The sequence below is a fragment of the Coregonus lavaretus genome (genome assembly GCF_964263955.1).
Source record: "Coregonus lavaretus genome assembly, chromosome: 9".
NCBI classification, from domain to species: Eukaryota; Metazoa; Chordata; class Actinopteri; order Salmoniformes; family Salmonidae; genus Coregonus; species Coregonus lavaretus.
Window position 1 is genome coordinate 10447246 of NC_139996.1, and position 21207 is coordinate 10468452.

Below are 21207 nucleotides of genomic sequence, written 5' to 3' on the forward strand. Positions count from 1 at the left end.
ACAGTAGGTATGGTGTTCTTTGGATGCAACTCAGCATTCTTTGTCCTCCAAACACGACAAGTTGAGTTTTTACCAAAATGTTATATTTTGGTTTCATCTGACCATATGACATTCTCCCAATCCTCTTCTGGATCATCCAAATGCACTCTAGAAAACTTCAGACGGGCCTGGACATGTATTGGCTTAAGCAGGGGGACACGTCTGGCACTGCAGGATTTGAGTCCCTGGCGGCGTAGTGTGTTATTGATGGTAGGCTTTGTTACTTTGGTCCCAGCTCTCTGCAGGTCATTCACTAGGTCCCCCCGTGTGGTTCTGGGATGTTTGCTCACTGTTCTTGTGATCATTTTGACCCCACGGGGTGAGATCTTGCGTGGAGCCCCAGATCGAGGGAGATTATCAGTGGTCTTGTCACGGTTTCGGCCGAGGCTGCCTCTCTTCCTTGTTCGGGCAGGCTTCGGTGTTCGTTGTCTCCGGAATACTAGCTGCCACCGTTGTATGTTTCATGTTCGTTTGCTTTTGTCTGTTTGTTGTGACACCTGTTTCTCGTTTAGTGTAATTAGTGTCCTATAAGTTTCTCGCTGTGTTTGTCTAGTGTTGTGTGTGATTGATTTATTTCTGTCGTGTGGTGTTGCTTGTTTATTGCTTATTCGCTCGGTTGAGCTTTACTCCACTGTGTTGGAGCGTTTACGCACATGTTTAGTGCGCCTTTTGTTTTGTCGCCTTCGTGCGTAGTTTTCGCCTTCGGGCAAGTTTGTTCATTTTCCTTGTTGGAAATTGCACTAAAGTCTTTTGGACTATACTTCGGTGTCCTGTGCTTGATTCCACCACTACACCCACCTACAGCATTCTTGACAGAATCACACACCATCAAGAATGGAATCAGCAGGAGCCGCAACAGCCCAGGCGACGCTAGAGGACAAGGTCCGTGAACAGAGTGACCAGATCCTGCAGATGGGGTCCGCACTGCAGGAGGTGATCACCACCAACCGAGGCTGGGGGACTCCTCCACCGCCATCCTCTCTGCCAGCACCATCGGCCAGTCAGCCCATTCCCGCTCCGGAACCCAGAGGAGTTTGACTCTCGCTCCCGAGGGCCTACGATGGGACCGCGGCCGGGTGTCAGGGATTCCTTCTCCAGGTGGAGCTGTACCTGGCCACCGTGCACCCGGCGCCCTCGGGACATGAGAGCGTGTCCGCCCTGATCTCCTGCCTTTCCGGGAAGGCGTTGGAATGGGCCAATGCGGAGTGGAGGAGGATCGACGCGGACACCATCACCTACGGCGAGTTCTCCCGCCGCTTCAGGGCGATGTTTGACCATTCCCCAGAGGGGAAAGCGGCGGGGGAGCGTCTGGTCTTCCTCCGGCAGGGGAAGAGGAGTGCCCAGGAGTTCGCCCTAGAATTCCGTACTCTAGCGGCGGATGCAGGGTGGAATGAGCGGGCTCTCATCGATCCCTACAGATGTAGTCTACGCGAGGACGTCCGTCGGGAGCTGGCCTGTAGGGACACCAGCCTCTCGTTCGACCAGTTGGTCGACATGTCCATCAGGCTGGATAACCTGCTAGCTACCCGCGGACGTTCCGAGGGGGGTCCGTCCATTTCACCCTCCAGCGCCTCCGAGCCGTGCCCCATGGAGCTCGGGGGCGCTGGCGCTAGAGAGAGGAGGGGTCGGCTTAGGAGGGGGTCCATCTCCTGCACCAACTGTGGTCGGGGAGGACACACCGCGGCTAGGTGCTGGGGATGGCCTCCTAGGGGAGAGGACGACAGGTCCCGCACTGGGGATTCCTTCCAGGTGAGTAGGCGCCCCACTCACCCAGAGCTCTCTGTTGCACATTTCTGTATACCTGTGCGTTTTCCACAGGTAGCACCTCATTCCCAGCATAAGGCGCTGGTAGATTCAGGCGCGGCTGGGAATTTTGTTGATAAGAAGTTTTGTTTAGCCTTAGGGATTCCCCTTCTCCCTGTTGATGTCCCTTTCCCCGTTCATGCCCTAGATAGCCGTCCGTTGGGTGCGGGCTTGATCAGGGAGGTCACTGCGCCACTTAGGATGTGTGCGCAGGGGGGTCATCAGGAGATGATTCAGCTATTTCTGATCGACTCGCCTGCGTATCCGGTGGTGCTGGGCATGCCCTGGTTGAGTACCCATAACCCATCTATTTCGTGGCAGGAGAGGGCTCTGATGGAGTGGTCTGCCCAGTGTGTGGGTCGATGTTTGGGCGTTTCCGTAGGGGCTACCTCGGTGGAGAGTCCAAACCAGGTGCCCGCATTGCACGTTCCCCCTGAGTATGGGGATTTGGCTATTGCGTTTAGTAAGTCGAGGGCGACGCAGTTGCCGCCCCATAGGCAGGGAGATTGTGCGATAGACCTCCAGGCAGGAGCTGCGCTCCCACGGAGCCATGTGTATCCTCTGTCTCAGGAGGAGAAGAAAGCTATGGAGACTTACATAGACGAATCTCTGAGACAAGGATACATACGGCCTTCCACTTCCCCTGCGTCCTCAAGTTTATTTTTTGTGAAGAAAAAGGATGGTGGTTTACGCCCGTGCATCGATTACCGTGGTCTCAATCAGATCACGGTGAAGTACAGTAATCCACTCCCGCTGATTGCGACCATGACTGAGTCATTGCATGGGGCGCGTTTCTTCACTAAATTAGATCTCAGGAGCGCGTACAACTTGGTGCGCATCAGGGAGGGCGATGAATGGAAGACAGCCTTTAGTACCACCTCGGGCCATTACGAGTATCTTGTCATGCCATACGGGTTGATGAACGCTCCGTCAGTTTTCCAATCATTCGTGGATGAGATCTTCAGGGACATGCAGGGGCAGGGGGTGGTTGTGTACATAGATGACATTCTCGTGTACTCGCCTACCCGTGTCGAGCATGTGGCCCTGGTGCGCAGAGTGTTGCGGAGGCTAGTGGAGCACGACCTGTATGTTAAGGCAGAGAAGTGTCTGTTTTTCCAGGAGTCTGTCTCCTTTTTGGGGTATCAGTTGTCTGCGTCAGGGGTGAAGATGGAGGTAGACCGGGTGTCAGCCGTGTGTAATTGGCAAACACCAACCACTGTGAAGGAGGTGCAGCAGTTTTTGGGGTTTGCGAATTACTACCGGAGGTTTATCCGGGGTTTTGGACAGGTGGCAGCTCCCATCACGTCTCTTTTGAAGGGGGGTCCGGTGCGTCTGCAGTGGTCTGCCGAGGCGGACAGGGCGTTTGGGAGGCTGAAGGACCTGTTTACCTTGGCCCCGGTGCTGGCACATCCGGATCCCTCTTTGCCATTTCAGGTAGAGGTGGACGCGTCTGAGGCCGGTATAGGAGCCGTGCTTTCACAACGGTCAGGCGTGCCACCTAAACTCCGCCCCTGTGCTTTTTATTCCAAGAAGTCCGGCGGAGCGAAACTATGACGTAGGGGACAGGGAGCTGTTAGCCGTGGTACAGGCCCTAAAGGTGTGGAGGCACTGGCTTGAGGGGGCTCAACACCCTTTCCTCATTTTGACGGACCACCGTAACCTGGAGTACATCCGGGCAGCGAGGAGGCTGAACCCTCGCCAGGCAAGATGGAATATGTTTTTGACCCGGTTTACATTTAAGATCACGTACATCCCTGGGTCACAGAACGGTAAGGCAGATGCACTGTTTCGGCGGTATGACACGGAGGAGAGGTCCGTGGAGCCCACTCCCATACTGCCGGAGTCGTGTCTGGTGGCACCGGTAGTGTGGGAGGTCGATGCTGAGCTCGAGCGGGCGTTACGCACCGACCCTAGTCCACCGCAATGCCCGGAGGGTCGGAAGTACGTTCCGCTCGAGGTTCCGGATCGATTGATCTATTGGGCTCACACGTCACCCTCCTCTGGACACCCTGGTATCGGCCGGACAGTGCACTGTCTTAGTGCCAAGTACTGGTGGCCCACGTTGGCAAGGGATGTGAGGGTTTATGTTTCCTCCTGCTCGGTGTGCGCCCAGTGTAAGGCGCCTAGACATCTGCCTAGGGGTAAGTTACTACCCCTGCCCGTTCCACAACGACCATGGTCTCACCTCTCGGTGGATTTCCTTACTGACCTTCCTCCTTCACAGGGGAATACCACTATACTGGTCGTTGTGGATCGGTTTTCTAAGGCCTGTCGTTTGCTCCCCATGCCGGGCCTTCCTACCGCCCTGCAAACTGCCGAAGCACTATTCACCCATGTGTTCCGGCACTACGGGGTACCCGAGGATATTGTGTCTGATCGAGGTCCCCAATTTACCTCCAGGGTCTGGAGAGCCTTTATGGAGCGGTTGGGGGTCTTGGTGAGCCTCACCTCGGGTTACCACCCGGAGAGTAATGGGCAGGTGGAACGCGTGAACCAGGATGTGGGTAGGTTTCTTAGAACATACTGCCAGGACCGGCCGGAGGAGTGGGCAAGGTACGTTCCCTGGGCCGAGATGGCCCAGAATTCCCTACGCCATTCCTCCACTAACCTAACCCCTTTCCAATGTGTGTTAGGTTACCAGCCGGTTCTGGCACCTTGGCAGCAGAGCCAGATCGAGGCTCCTGCGGTGGATGAGTGGGCGCGGCGCTCGGAGGAGACATGGAACGCTGCACACGTCCACCTGCAGCGGGCCCTCCGACGTCATAAGGCGAGCGCCGATCTCCACCGCAGTGAGGGACCGGTGTACGCACCTGGTGATCGAGTCTGGCTCTCTACCAGAAACCTGCCCCTCCGCCTGCCCTGTCGGAAACTGGGTCGGCGGTTTGTAGGGCCATTTAAAGTCCTGAGAAGGTTGAACGAGGTGTGTTACAAATTACAACTACCTGTTGAATATAAAAGTATTAACCCCTCGTTCCATGTGTCCCTTCTCAGGCCGGTGGTAGCTGGCCCACTCCAAGAAAGTGAGATCAGGGAGACTCCTCCGCCCCCATTGGACATCGAGGGGGCACCGGCGTACTCCGTGAGGTCCATCTTGGATTCGAGACGTCGGATGGGGGGTCTCCAATATCTAGTGGAGTGGGAGGGGTACGGTCCGGAGGAACGGTGCTGGGTGCTGAGGAGAGACATTTTGGACCCGTCTCTCCTGACGGAATTCCATCGTGGGCACCCGACGCACCCTGCTCCGCGTCCTCCTGGTCGTCCCCGAGGCCGGAGTCGGCGCACGTCTGGAGCCGCGCGTCAAGGGGGGGGGGTACTGTCACGGTTTCGGCCGAGGCTGCCTCTCTTCCTTGTTCGGGCAGGCTTCGGCGTTCGTTGTCTCCGGAATACTAGCTGCCACCGTTGTATGTTTCATGTTCGTTTGCTTTTGTCTGTTTGTTGTGACACCTGTTTCTCGTTTAGTGTAATTAGTGTCCTATAAGTTTCTCGTTGTGTTTGTCTAGTGTTGTGTGTGATTGATTTATTTCTGTCGTGTGGTGTTGCTTGTTTATTGCTTATTCGCTCGGTTGAGCTTTACTCCACTGTGTTGGAGCGTTTACGCACATGTTTAGTGCGCCTTTTGTTTTGTCGCCTTCGTGCGTAGTTTTCGCCTTCGGGCAAGTTTGTTCATTTTCCTTGTTGGAAATTGCACTAAAGTCTTTTGGACTATACTTCGGTGTCCTGCGCTTGATTCCACCACTACACCCACCTACAGCATTCTTGACAGGTCTTGTATGTCTTCCATTTCCTAATAATTGCTCCCACAGTTGATTTTTTCAAACCAAGCTGCTTACCTATTGCAGATTCAGTCTTCCCAGCCTGGTGCAGGTCTACAATTTTGTTTCTGGTGTCCTTTGACAGCTCTTTGGTCTTGGCCATAGTGGAGTTTGGAGTGTGACTGTTTGAGGTTGTGGACAGGTGTCTTTTATACTGATAACAAGTTCAAACAGGTGCCATTAATACAGGTAACAAGTGGAGGACAGAGGAGCCTCTTAAAGAAGAAGTTACAGGTCTGTGAGAGCCAGAAATCTTGCTTGTTTGTAGGTGACCAAATACTTATTTTCCACCATAATTTGCAAATAAATTCATTAAAAATCCTACAATGTGATTTTTTGGATTTTTTTTTCTCAATTTGTCTGTCATAGTTGACGTGTACCTATGATGAAAATTACAGGCCTCTCTCATCTTTTTAAGTGGGAGAACTTGCACAATTGGTGGCTGACTAAATACTTTTTTCCCCCACTGTATATGAAGAATAATATACATCTCACCAATTTCCAAGGATTCAAAGAATTACACTGTCTCAACGTTCAATCTGTTCCTGTAGTGGACAAAACAATTATAATTAAATACCTATTTAAAAATGTATACAAATTCACCTCACCTTAAAACGAGTTGATTATTTTTGCATACGCAAACCTTTGATATATTTTTGTGTCCGATATTAAGATTAGTGATTTTATAATATTAATATGCAGGAATTGATCGATTAAATTCAATGAAAGATGAGTGAATGTCTTTACTTTTCAGATGGTTCCTCTAGTGGAGGTGCCAAAGTTCCTTCTGCTCCTGTGAAAAGGCTTCCTTCCACTGAGTTCTGTCCATCTGACTGATGTTGGTTCCTCCTGGATTTCACCTGTTAGATCAGAGAGTAACACTGTTAAACACAAAGGGAACCCATGGTAACCCACAAGCACAAACAAAGTAAAATTCTCTAACAAAAATACAAAACAGCAAACTCAAAGTGGTACTGGTAAAGAAACACCCAGACGGTCAAAGACAAAACAACCATCAAAGACAAGAAAAAATACAATGACTTACAATCAAAGAGATTAACAATGAACATAGACAGTACAATGTCCACAGACAAAACAACAATCTATAGACCGAGTTGCACCAGACTCAAACACTGGAATGACTGAGCAATCGTCAACAGTCACGTTTTAAGTTGCAGGTCCTTACACTCTTAGAAAAATGGGTTGCAAAAGGGTTATTCCGCTGTCCCCATAGAATAACCCTTTTTGGTTCCAAGTAGAACCCTTTTTGGGTTCTACATTGAACCCAAAAGGGTTCTACCTGGAACCAAAAGGGTTCTACCTGGAACCAAAAAGGGTTCTTCAAAGGATTCTCCTATGGGGACAACTGAAGAACCCTTTTAGGTTGTAGATAGAACCATTTTAGGTTGTAGATTGGGTCAATGGACAGCTCACCTTCCACACAAACAGTAACACGACGGCTGCAATAGGAATGACAAGTAGTGACAGGAGGCTTCTCTCCACTATTTCTGGCAGGAACCTCAGAGGCTCGTTCCCTGTGTGGACAGACAGGTTTCGAGTAAGAAAGAATAATACTGAAATGGAGAAAACAAAGAAATCATATGTAATCAGATAATTCAAATTGTTTGTATAACAACAATTTGTATTTGAAAGCTGGCAAATAATTGTAATATAACCTCCTCAACTTCTTACTGACTCAGTCTGGGACTTTGCCTGGAACTAAACGTTTATGTCATAGATACAGTGGGGAAAAAAAGTATTTAGTCAGCCACCAATTGTGCAAGTTCTCCCACTGAAATAGATGAGAGAGGCCTGTAATTTTCATCATAGGTACACGTCAACTATGACAGACAAATTGAGCATTTTTTCCCCAGAAAATCACATTGTAGGATTTTTTATGAATTTATTTGCAAATTATGGTGAAAAATAAGTATTTGGTCACCTACAAACAAGCAAGATTTCTGGCTCTCACAGACCTGTAACTTCTTCTTTAAGAGGCTCCTCTGTCCTCCACTCGTTACCTGTATTAATGGCACCTGTTTGAACTTGTTATCAGTATAAAAGACAACTGTCCACAACCTCAAACAGTCACACTCCAAACTCCACTATGGCCAAGACCAAAGAGCTGTCAAAGGACACCAGAAACAAAATTGTAGACCTGCACCAGGCTGGGAAGACTGAATCTGCAATAGGTAAGCAGCTTGGTTTGAAGAAATCAACTGTGGGAGCAATTATTAGGAAATGGAAGACATACAAGACCACTGATAATCTCCCTCGATCTGGGGCTCCACGCAAGATCTCACCCTGTGGGGTCAAAATGATCACAAGAACGGTGAGCAAAAATCCCAGAACCACACGGGGGGACGTAGTGAATGACCTGCAGAGAGCTGGGACCAAAGTAACAAAGCCTACCATCAGTAACACACTACGCCGCCAGGGACTCAAATCCTGCAGTGCCAGACGTGTCCCCCTGCTTAAGCCAGTACATGTCCAGGCCCGTCTAAAGTTTGCTAGAGTGCATTTGGATGATCCAGAAGAGGATTGGGAGAATGTCATATGGTCAGATGAAACCAAAATATAACTTTTTGGTAAAAACTTAACTCGTCGTGTTTGGAGGACAAAGAATGCTGAGTTGCATCCAAAGAACACCATACCTACTGTGAAGCATGGGGGTGGAAACATCATGCTTTGGGGCTGTTTTTCTGCAAAGGGACCAGGACGACTGATCCGTGTAAAGGAAAGAATGAATGGGGCCATGTATCGTGAGATTTTGAGTGAAAACCTCCTTCCATCAGCAAGGGCATTGAAGATGAAACGTGGCTGGGTCTTTCAGCATCACAATGATCCCAAACACGCCGCCCGGGCAAGGAAGGAGTGGCTTCGTAAGAAGCATTTCAAGGTCCTGGAGTGGCCTAGCCAGTCTCCAGATCTCAACCCCATAGAAAATCTTTGGAGGGAGTTGAAAGTCCGTGTTGCCCAGCGACAGCCCCAAAACATCACTGCTCTAGAGGAGATCTGCATGGAGGAATGGGCCAAAATACCAGCAACAGTGTGTGAAAACCTTGTGAAGACTTAAAGAAAACGTTTGACCTGTGTCATTGCCAACAAAGGGTATATAACAAAGTATTGAGAAACTTTTGTTATTGACCAAATACTTATTTTCCACCATAATTTGCAAATAAATTCATAAAAAATCCTACAATGTGATTTTCTGGATATATTTTTCTAATTTTGTCTGTCATAGTTGACGTGTACATATGATGAAAATTACAGGCCTCTCTCATCTTTTTAAGTGGGAGAACTTGCACAATTGGTGGCTGACTAAATACTTTTTTTCCCCACTGTATTTGCCTGACTGGGATGTTTTTTTCCCACATGTTAAAGGAAATAAAAAACATGATTTTCCTGTGTTATACAGTTGAAGTCGGAAGTTTACAAACAGCCATATACATTTAAACTCAGTTTTTCACAATTTCTGACATTTAGTACTAGTAAAAATTCCCTGTCTTAGGTCAGTTAGGATCTCCACTTTATTTTAAGAACGTGAAATGTCAGAATAATAGTAGAGATAATTATTATTTCAGCACATTCCCAGTGGGTCAGAAGTTTACATACACTCAGTATTTGGTAGCATTGCCTTTAAATTGTTTAACTTGCGTCAAACGTTTCGGGTAGCCTTCCACAAGCTTCCCACAATAAGTTGGGTGAATTTTGGCCCATTCCTCCAGACAGAGCTGGTGCAACTGAGTCAGGTTTGTAGGCCTCCTTGCGTGCACACACTTTTTCAGTTCTGCCCACAAATGTTCTATAGGATTGAGGTCAGGGCTTTGTGATGGCCACTCCAATACCTTGACTTTGTTGTCGTTAAGCCATTTTGCCACAACTTTGGAAGTAGGCTTGGGGTCATTGTCCATTTGGAAGAGCCATTTGCGACCAAGCTTTAACTTCCTGACTGATGTCTTGAGATGTTGCTTCAATATATCCACATAATTTTCCATCCTCATTATGCCATCTATTTTGTGAAGTGCACCAGTCCCTCCTGCAGCAAAGAACCCCCACAGCATGATGCTGCCACCCCTGTGCTTCATGGTTGGGATGGTGTTCTTCGGCTTTCAAGGTACTCCCTTTTTCCTCCAAACATAACGATGGTCATTATGGCCAAACAGTTATATGTTTGTTTCATCAGACCAGAGGACATTTCTCCAGAAAGTACGATCTTTGTCCCCATGTGCAGTTGCAAACCGTAGTCTGTCTTTTTATGGCGGTTTTGGAGCAGTGGCTTCTTCCTTGCTGAGCGGCCTTTCAGATTATGTTGATATAGGACTCATTTTACTGTGGATATTGATACTTTTGTACCTGTTTCCTCCAGCGTGATGTCAAGCAAAGAGGCACTGGGTTTGAAGGTAGGCCTCCAATTGACTCCAATGATGTCAATTAGCCTATCAGAAGCTTCTAAAGACATGACATCATTTTCTGGAATTTTCCAAGCTGTTTAAAGGCACAGTCAACATAGTGTATGTAAACTTCTGACCCACTGGAATTGTGATACAGTGAATTATAAGTGAAATAATCTGTCTGTAAACAATTGTTGGAAAAATTACTTGTGTCATGCACAAAGTAGATTTCCTAACCGACTTGCCAAAACTATAGTTTGTTAACAAGAAATGTGTGGAGTGATTGAAAAATGAGTTTTAATGACTCCAACCTAAGTGTACGTAAACTTCCGACTTCAACTGTATATATATTTCCACACTATGAGGTTGGAATGAAACCGTGAAATTGTGAAAATGATGATAATGCCCTGTTAGTATAAGAGCTGCTTGAAAAGACCGCCTGAAATTTCAGCCTGTTCTGGTGGGATGGAGTTTTGGCCTGGCTGGTGACATCACCAGGGGGTAAATTTGTTAGCAAAATCCTTGTTTGAGAAATTGCTCTTTGCTAACAAGCTATTTTTGTTTCTTTTTGACCATTTTAATTGAAAACAATCAGAGTATGGTACTTCATTGTCATTCAGAAATGATTTGATATTGAGATAAAAACAGCTGCATTGAACCTTTATTTTGCTGTAAATTGATGTTTCACAGCAAATTAAAGGTTCAATGCAGCCGTTGTTATCTCAATATCAAAACATGTCTCCTATCCATCGCATGTCTCATAGCCATGATTGATGCATGGAAAATGATTGGATACAGTAGATCCATCACACCTCATGGCTCACGCTATGTTCGTGGTGGTCAGTGAGGGAGGAGACACATAACAGCTCTGGTAGAACAGACATGAGTCAACTTTTGCCAGTTAAAAGTAGATACAAATATAATACTTTTTTGCATTACACATTTTCTTAAATAAGTTAAAAGTGTTAATGTCATGTGCACAAGTACAGTGAAATGCCATTCTTGTAAGTTCCAAACCCAACAATGCAGTAATCAATATAACACAAAAAATAACGTACGGTAGAAATATTGTATACAAATATACAAATGAAATATTAAATATGTGCATATTTGCATATTACGCTAATCAATTTTTCGGGACACTGGATTAAGTCAGCCTAAATATGTTGGTTTCATTTAGTTAAGACACTCCAGGACTGGACTTGCTCAGAGTAGATTGTGGATAAATACTTGTTTTCATCTTTCTATCTGTAAAATACTAAAGATATTTTGGACCATTTTTCTAAAGAAAATGTTATATAGAATATAAAATGTACAACATATCAACAATTCCCAATAATATAGCTATGGATAACCACACAAAATCTGGTGAATGTAGATGCTTCTGAAGCTGAGGAAAATTGGTTGGCTTGTGGGAAGAGTCTGACTTTCCGGGATTTGGCAGTTAAAGACAAGTACACTGAATTTAGACTACCAAATGCCAAACATCTATTTAGACCCAATCACCATCTCTTCAAAGTAAGTTACTACATATAGTCCAGTTTGTTACATTCTCTATGAAAGGGGCTTTTAAATTATGTGTAATTCAATGAAATCATTGAATTACACATTCATGAAATGTTGATGACGGTAGTATGATGAACAAAAAAATATATACATTTAAGATTTTAGTTTACTTTTTGAAAATACTATTAGTCAAGAAGAGTAGCCATGTAGCTAGTAGGCCTACACCAGTTTGACTGGTTGCATTACATTGCTACTCTTTGGACACTTTCAGCAACTTAATCTGTGCCACAGTTTATTTCTTTTTACTTACAGGTTTCGGAGCCTGGTGCTGTGATGTCAAATTCTGTTCCTATGGCAGGAGCGTTGACTGGATAGAGAGAGAAAGATATAGATAGTGATAGAGATAGAGATAGAGAGAGAGAGTGTTAATGCCCAATGATGAAAACAGTTCATTGTTGACGCCTATAAAGTCACATCACAGCCACCTTTTCTTTCCATCGGACAAAAGATCAGATCTGTCCGCTCCAGGAAAGAAAGGCCAAGCGCTTGGGAAGATCTGAAGATTGCTCTGTAATCAACACTTCCACAATTGGGGCTTCAGTCCTTTTCTTCCTTTCATGGGGTCCATCAGGGGACATCTTTCTTTGGTTCTGTGACTCAGCTGCAGCACTAATGTCCCAATGGACCTTCCAAACACCTTGTACATTTCATGTTTTGTCATGTGAAGTTCTTTGAACAAAAAAATAGAACGAAGATTCTGTGTACGACACGGATAAAAAAGACATGCAACCGAAACCGACACGAGATCTGACCTATAAAAAAAAAGACTGTTCACAAGATGAATAGTTTAATGGAGAGGTACCGGTGCCCATCCACCAAAGGAGACAGATAATAGTTTTTATGATGAGCACCACAGGATATTCCACACTAGTTAACAAGGTTGAAACTGAGCGCCGACTCCTATGGCACATCAGAATTGACCACTATCTGAATATGAGCGAATGCAGCAATGATGTTAGATAACATTTACAACTCTTTAAAAAAACACCTCAACATTTACCTGATGTGGGGTATTGTGTTGTTATTGTTGCTGCCGTTGTTGTTATTGGACAGGGAGGTGGATCGCATTCTTCTGGCAAATCTCTATTCGAACGGGCCGTTTTTAAAAAATCTTCGACAAAATGAAAATAGTGTCCTGTCTGCCATTGCTCATCTCTGTAGTGGCACTCAAAATCGTACGTGATCGCCTCCTGTGGAGACAAAAGGGGAATAATAATCTCAATTATGTGAAATTCAAAACAGAAATGATAGTGGTTTTTAGCTGTTGATAGACCATTTAATGTTAGCTTTAGCTTTTATCCCTCCATGGCTTTAGCCATGCAGCAAATAGTTCAAAGAACACAGATGGACAGATATGTTTGAGCCCAGATGTAAGACGTTATATGGAGTAACTTCAGTCTTGTCTCTTTATTCAGGACAAGGGGGACTTCATTATCCCTGTTGGATTCAGAAAAGTTAGCCAGAATAATATAAGTAATATGCTTTAAGAAGTTATTAGATCTGCATTATGAACGTACTTCTTCACTCTCATGAGACTACGAGAGACCCCAGGTCCCTTTGTGAATACCTGATCTACCTGATAGATGATCCAGTCCTCACAAGACATCATTGCAGACAACTCAGATGTGAAATGATGTGGTCACTGGTCTATTTGTGCTAAGGACTTGTGTACCCTGTTTATTAATTTATTGTATTATTCTATTTCATGTGATTGGGCCAGAAAGGATTGCATGAATGGATGTTTTATTGACCACCTCTACCCGAGGCAGCTAGGTAGTACTCCCAATCAAAGCATCTATCCAACAAGACCTTTGCCAATTCAGCCTTCAATGTTTTGAAGCAGTTGAAGCCTTTAACTGCCATGTTGCACTGTGGGTGGTATTCTTATTGCGATAATTGTAATTGGTAATTACATATTGGTATGATAAATATGTACAGTAATGCACTTCAAAGGTGCATTTTAGCATTTTTTTACATGTGTCCTCATTAAAAGAAACCTGTCATAAGAGCTATCACAGTTACAATATTAGTATTAGAACCAAAGGTGCAAACGTACCAAGTTCTTCATGTGATATCGTGTCTCTTTCAGCATTTCGATCAATATGCTGATATTATATTTGTTGGATGAAATGCTTCCAAACTTGTCTGCTAATCCTCGTAAACTGAGTTCCAAGTGGAAAACGTTTAGCGTTACCCAACACATTCCACCCTGAAAAAGAAAATAAATCAAGAAATCAGAATCATGTGTACTGGACAGTTGTGATACATACTGTTTTGAAATGTACCACAACAGACAAATTATAGTCCACCCTCTACCAAAGTCAGGCAACGCAGACATTCAATTATATTTTGTAAGGAATACAAACATATTAAGTTATAATAATAGTGTAATCATGAGAAGAAGAAATAACATCTTACCACTTCTTTCGGAACGTATGTCACAGGAATCTTGTAATCTTTAGGTATATTTTGTTTCTGTTCAAAAACAGACAATATCAAGAAATGTTAGCAGAAATGTTTGGGGAACATTTGAGTTTGTTACCAGAACAAATCTCAGAGATGAAGCTACTGGTTTACACTAATGGTAATGCAGGATGTCCTACTGTGTGAGACTCTCATGACAATCCCCATCAGTGGTTTTAGAAAACAATGACTGATTCTAGATGGATGAATGTATCAAAGTATACTTTCAAGTCTACAAATGTAATTGTTTACAACTGGCATTGCAACAATGTTACGCATAAGCATAATGGTTGATTTTGAGAGGATTACAATCAATTGGATTGGATCGTGCAATCCACCTATCTAAGAACTGGATAAGAATGAAACACCATACTGGTAGTAACTGGATCGAGACAGTTAAATACAGTAAGAGCATTTGCCAAAGAGCTTTGATTTGAAGTTTTGGTGGCTTGAAGAAAGAAGTACTTACCAATAGTGAAATGCTTGTGATGTCATCTGTTACAGTGCTTCCAAATTCACTTGACTGGACTCCAAGTGTGATGCACAGCAATAAATGGACACAGACGCGTATCCAAATCTGAAAACCAAGAAAGAAAGACACACAACATCATGAGAAATTTCAACAGATAAATATTCCATTAGAGTAACTTTCTGTAGCCTACAATTATACATAATCCCTTAAAGTTTACCCCTTAGGCCTATCTTGGCTGATCAAAGGTAGCAACCTGACCCTTAAATACCATCCTAGGCATGAGAAGAGAAGAGCACATATCCAGACAACTTTCTTTTCACCATGCTGATGATACTGTTCCCTTAGAAGAAGTCTGTCTTCAAACACTAGTGTCCGTAAAATAGACGGTGACAGACCATTAGTGCTCCAGTCCTTTCTAGACACAGCTTGGCATTATGTGGTGGTCATCAATCAACTGGGTTGCTTCTCTTTTGTTATTATCTAATTGGCCTACTTCAATCAGCTGAATTGTAGCCTTCGTATCCAGACCTTTCATGGTCTAATGACTAATGCCTGTAGTGTTTCAGGGAGGCCTGTGTGACTAATGTCTGTCACCCCCTCCACCCCCGTCCCCATGCCAGTCTGAGCATGTTATGCAACAGACTGACCCGACCCACACTTTCCCCCAAACTTCTCCCCCTCTTTGCCCAAATTAGGAACAGGAACAGAAGTGGATTCCACACTCTAAAATTTAGCAAGGAGGTTTCTGTCAAAGATTGAAATGAAACCTGGAAGATGAAAACGCTTCCAGGGGGGGGGGGGAAGATTAGAGATAAGATCTAACTGACTGGAATTAAAGAGCGCTGCAGAGCCATGGCAGCAACTGAGAGCTGGAGGCAATTCAGACACTCTATTAACAATGAGTGCTGCGTAAAGGAGCTCAACAACACATTGGCTGCATCCCAAATTCACCCTATTCCCTATATAGTGCACTATACTTTTGACCAGGATGCGTAGGGGTCTGGTCAAAAGTAATGCACTATAATTGACAGAGGGTGCCATTCGGGACTCAGCCATAGATAATATCCTCTGTGTCCCTGCACTGTCGTCTCTATCGTCATACAGCAGCTGGAGGAGGTGCAGAATACAAAGGACTACCAATGAGACAAGGGGGAAAAGGATGATAACCTAAATTAAAGAGTGGACGGAGTCTAATTCAATTCCACATCATTTTGAGGAGGGAGATAGGGAGGGATGATAGGAGGTGATAGATAATAGGTCCATAGAAGATGGTACTGAACTTAAAATGTCACGTTTCCTCCCTTGGAGGTCATCAGAGTCGAAAATGGCCACGCAGGTAATACGGTCACGGTGTGGCTAAAAAATGGCATGATATGAACAGTAGCAAATCAGGTTGCCCCGGACTACACAGAGACAGATTAAATGTATGAAGAATGCATTACACATCTGTTTATCTGTCAAACTTTTAACTCATTTCAACTATTGATGTATGTACATAACAAATGATGTATGAGCTCAGTCAAAAAACCATTTGCGGTTTTTGTCGGATACACACAAAATGTCTGTATGGCAGGGGCTTGAGCCACGACAAGATCTCAAATTGTCCAAATTTGACATCTGAAAGTCAATTCAGTCAATTACAAAATAATACACTTTTTCAAAAAACATGAGACTGGGCTGCAATGCTTCAAATACATTAAGCTAATGATTAGCTAGACCACAATTAAGCAAAAGTTCAAACGGGTCACTTTGGTGTCCCACTTGGTCTTAAAACATGCTGTGTGAGGCAGATAAAAATGCCAGGCCCTGTCGGACCAGCCATTGTTTCATAGATCCCTGGGGACTATTCACAGGGGCACTTTTGGACAGTGGTAAACTGTCACTGGTAAACCCTTTAAACATTTGGAAACGGGTTTAATACCATTATACAGTGGCTTTGACATCTGTTTTTGCAATCTGTCTTTGGAATCTGTCTTTGGTTAAACTGAAAGAACACAATTATGTCAGGGTCTTGTAAGGAATGTTATGAGGGCTACAGATTTAGGATCTTAATTTGTTTCCGGTAACTGTTGGGTTGAAGTGGCCTTAGGCACATTGTTTGCAGGTGACCTGAGACCTAATCTGCATATTCTGGATGACATTCCTTAAACAAGATCAGTAGTTTACAGACAGTAAAGTGTCTGTCTGACTATGCATCTTGATCACATTCTGACCAGCCACAATGGGAGCAAAAACACACAGTGGTGTAAAGCACTTAAGTAAAAATACTTGAAAGTACTACTTAAGTAGTTTTTTGGTGTATCTGAACTTTACTTTACTATTTATCTTTTTGACAACTTTTACTTTTACTTCACTACATTCCTAAAGAAAATGATGTACTTTCTACTCCATACATTTTCCCTGACACCCAAAAGTACTCGTTACATTTCGAATGCTTAGCAGGACAGGAAAATGGTCTAATTTACACACTTACTGTATCGAAAAGAAATCCCTGGTCATCCCTACTGCCTCTGATCTGGCGGACTCACTAAACACATGCTTCGTTTGTAAATGATGTCTGAGTGTTGGAGCGTGCCCCTGGCTATCTGTAAATTAAAAAAATCAAGAAAATGATACGGTCTGGTTTGCTTAATATAAGGAATTTGAAATGATATATACTTTTACTTTTTAAGTAATTTAGCAGACGCTCTTATCCAGAGCGACTTACAGGAGCAATTAGGGTTAAGTGCCTTGCTCAAGGTCACATCGACAGATTTTTCACCTAGTCGGCTCAGGGATTAGAACCAGCGACCTTTCGGTTACTGGCACAACGCTCTTAAACACTAAGCTACCTGCCGCCCCATTTACTTTTGATACTTAAGTATATTTAAAACCAAATACTTTTAGACTTTTACTCAAGTAGGATTTTACTGGGTGACTTTCACTTTTACTTGAGTCATTTTCTACTAAGTATGACAATTGGGTACTTTTTCCACCACTGCAAACACACACACACACAGACTCACACACACACTCCCCCCAGGGTTGGGTCCAAATCTAAAGTTTCAAACGATGCACTTAACAACATAGACAGGTGCAGTATAATTACAGTGTAGGAGTACAACATTTTACTACATTTACCATTTGTTTAATGCGTTTGTAATGAGACCTCACATTCAACTCTGCAAACACCTCTATGACATTTATAACTCATTTGTGTGCAAGCCACAAACAGGAACAACGGAAAGTACTGCAATAACATGGTAAAACATACACTACCAGTCAAAAGTTTGGACACACCTACTTTTTTGGTTACTACATGATTCCATATGTGTTGTTTCATAGTTTTGATGTCTTCTCGATTATTCTACAATGTAGAAAATAGTAAAAATAAAGAAAAACCCTTGAATGAGTAGGTGTGTCCAAACTTTTGACTGATACTGTATTTCACGTCACGTCCTACATAAAGTGGGATCCAATTATGTTCAATAATTTACTCATTTCATACTCAATTCAATTAAACTCCTTTTGAATTTCCTTTTTAACATACATTCTTGTTTAGTCCCTTTTAGAACTATTCTTATTCCATCAGGTCCACATAAACACTGCCTAAATTGAATCCTGATTTGATATGATTATTCCTATGCAATGTATCTATAAAACATTAACTTGGGACATATAAAATGTATCAAATATAAAGGAGCTAAATTCACACAAAGTGTGCATTACACACACACACACACACACACACACACACACACACACACACACACACACACACACACACACACACACACACACACACACACACAGTCTTGTGCAGCTAACCTTGTGGGGACATACAATTCAGTCCCATTCAAAATCCTATTTTTCCTAACCCCTAACTCCAATCCTAACCCTAACCCGTACCCTTAACCTAACCCTAACCTTAACCCTAACTCTAACCTTAACCCAAAAACCTAACCTTAACCCTAAACCTAGCTCCTAACCCTAACCCTAAACCTAATTCTAACACTAATTCTAACCTTAACCCTAAACCCCCTAGAAATAGCATTTGACCTTGTGGGACCAACAAAACTTCCCCAGTTGGTCAAATATTTCTTGGTTTACTATTCTTGTGGGGACTTCTGGTCCCCACAAGTATAGTTAAACACATACACACACACACACACCAAGCACTGCCTTGGAATTTAAGCCTGAGTCGTAAAAGTGATTTCAGCCACAAACAGGGTCAAACTGACAAAGTAATAAGCTCGGCAGGTGAGGAGACACTAACGTGCAACCATGGAAAGAAGCTGTGCTTCCTGGCTGTTTATGAGACAGAATCATGACCCCTGAAATCAAAGAAGCGGTTGGTCGGAGACCGGCTACAGATGTCTGGCCAAATGCCAGTCAAACTCAGGTCATATCTTCTTCAATAAATACATGAAAAGGGAAAACGATAAATAAATCATCATACTCCAGTTGTATCCAACATATAGGTTATTCATGTTATGATCAAATTATATCTGGTAATAATATAAAGTATGGCAGTGAGCTACCACGTAAGGCATAGATTTAGAAATGTTACAGTGCGTGCTGTATGTTGGCTGTGTTTACTGTGTCTGTTCATCAGTATGCACTCAGAGGACATTGGTTATAAAAAATATATACTTGTATATGGTACTGTATGTCCAATCTTTAACAACTTATAAATAACTTGTTATTAACAAGTATGGTTGGAAGTGGATGTTATCATGCTGTCAGACCTACTGTACAGTAGCAGACTAAAGCCAGATAAGTTCACTGAAACTGTTCCCCCTGGTGATGTCACGGCTGGGATAGTTACCAATTGCTACGGGAGTCTGGGAAATAGTAGTGTAGTTCTTTCCATTGTAAAAGAGACAAAACACAGCAGTACCAGAAGTACCTTCCTGAGCTGTTTATGTATTTGAACTCAAAACAGTAGGGTTCAATTATGAAAATAAGATAAGATACATTGGGCCCTGTGTAGCTCAGTTGGTAGAGCATGGCGCTTGCAACGCCAGGGTTGTGGGTTCGACTCCCACGGGGGGCAAGTATATATATATATTTTTTACAATAAATACAATAACTGTAAGTCACTCTGGATAAGAGCGTCTGCTAAATGACTAAAATGTAAAATTGTGCTCTAACATCTTTTCACAGATAACGTCAAGGTTTTTGTTAATTATTCCCCACATGTTAGTCTCGGTTAACCCAAAACTAAAATATCACGTAATTTGCTCGTAGTCTGTCCACAAGAGATTACCCACATGTTTGAAACATCAAGCTGACCTTAAAATCCAACGATATCCCTGCATTTTTCAAACTTCTAGAACAAATAAAAGTGATTTCAAACTCTTGTAAAATGCAGCAACGGTTGGAGAGATATAGCAGGTATATTTAGGTAATTGAGGTACAGTATATCCTGCTTAGGATATTAAATCAATGAGACAGCGAGCTGTTAAATGCAAATAATTTATGCAAAATAACTGAACAATTTGTTTTTCCTGAGGACATTTGCATATTATGTATAACATGTCAAGTTTATGCCCAACGCCAGCTTGTTAACCGGACATAGCTAAGCTACAGCAAGGTTGTTTTGAGTGATTGCATTAACTAGTTTTGGTTGCAAATCTCTCAGCACTTCCGCATCTTATGACCTAGCTGGCAGCCAAGCACAATTTAAAGTAGGCCTATTTGTTGCATAAATAAATGAACAATGATTATACAGTAATTATAAATTTAGTGCCATGAAGTAACTTGGCATAGTATAGCCCCAGCTGGTTGAGCTCTGCCACTGAACCCGGTCTCAAGGTTCTGTCTCCCCCCACTTAGTATCATAAAAGCTCTAATTATTTTAGGACGGAACATTGGCAAGCAGTCGCTATAGACATTGCTAAAAGTTAAAACATTTATGTAGTATTGTACATTTTGATCAGTTCACTGCCACTTTTAACAGGCCTTTCCTTTGATCAAAAGTAAAGCAAGGAAAAGAGGGAAGTAATAGTAATTAGAGATTCAATTACATTTAAATTTGTATTAAATTAAAATCAAACACCCATTTTCATAAAGAACAAATAAGTGCTTCCTGGTTTCTCTCAGTAAATCATAGCACATGTTAGTGGAGAAAGAACAAAGAACTACAGCTTAACATTAAAATAGGCACACTTTTGTGGTTCTAGGGCTTAAAAGGCCTGTGTTCCCTCTTTGTTGGATGCATTACTGCTCTTGAGGTATGTTATGTTGGCCACACTGCACGCCCTGAATATGATGATTACCCATGTCCTCATCCTCTACAGCTACTTTGATCCTGACGTATCATTAACCAACCAGATCCAACAGGCCCTCTAGATAACCAGGCCTGTGCCCTCCTCTCCAGCCCTCTTCAGCACATGCAGTAATCTCATTGTACATAAACAGAGGGCCGTGCATAACATTAGTGCCACATGGCATCTTTTAGACCATCAGTTTTTCCACAGGCAAGACCCTGTTCCTAATCTCATCTAAATTATTTTGGTCTAATGACAATTCATCATCTCTGCCAGTGCACTTACTGTTTTAATAAACAAGGTTCCATTATGAAGGAATACAAAATTGACTGGATAGCAGATCAAACCTGTTTTCAAAGCCTAATTGCTGTCTTATATTAGATGGAAGAAATGGCTATTGTTCTCCA

General features: G+C 43.3%; 1 protein-coding gene across 1 annotated transcript in view; it reads right to left on the reverse strand.

Moving 5' to 3' along the window:
• Positions 1–6148: 6148 nt before the first annotated feature.
• Positions 6149–21207, reverse strand: part of LOC311134862 (uncharacterized protein) — a gene marked incomplete at its 5' end in the record, with an annotated part of 30378 nt that continues 15319 nt past the window's right edge. The window contains 8 exons of the mRNA XM_084168637.1: positions 6149–6199; positions 6402–6514; positions 7089–7189; positions 11865–11921; positions 12615–12804; positions 13671–13823; positions 14033–14089; positions 14547–14654. Coding sequence (XP_084024763.1) covers positions 6172–6199; positions 6402–6514; positions 7089–7189; positions 11865–11921; positions 12615–12804; positions 13671–13823; positions 14033–14089; positions 14547–14654 — 807 coding nt within the window. The 3' untranslated portion in view covers positions 6149–6171. The remainder of the gene's footprint in view (positions 6200–6401; positions 6515–7088; positions 7190–11864; positions 11922–12614; positions 12805–13670; positions 13824–14032; positions 14090–14546; positions 14655–21207) is intronic.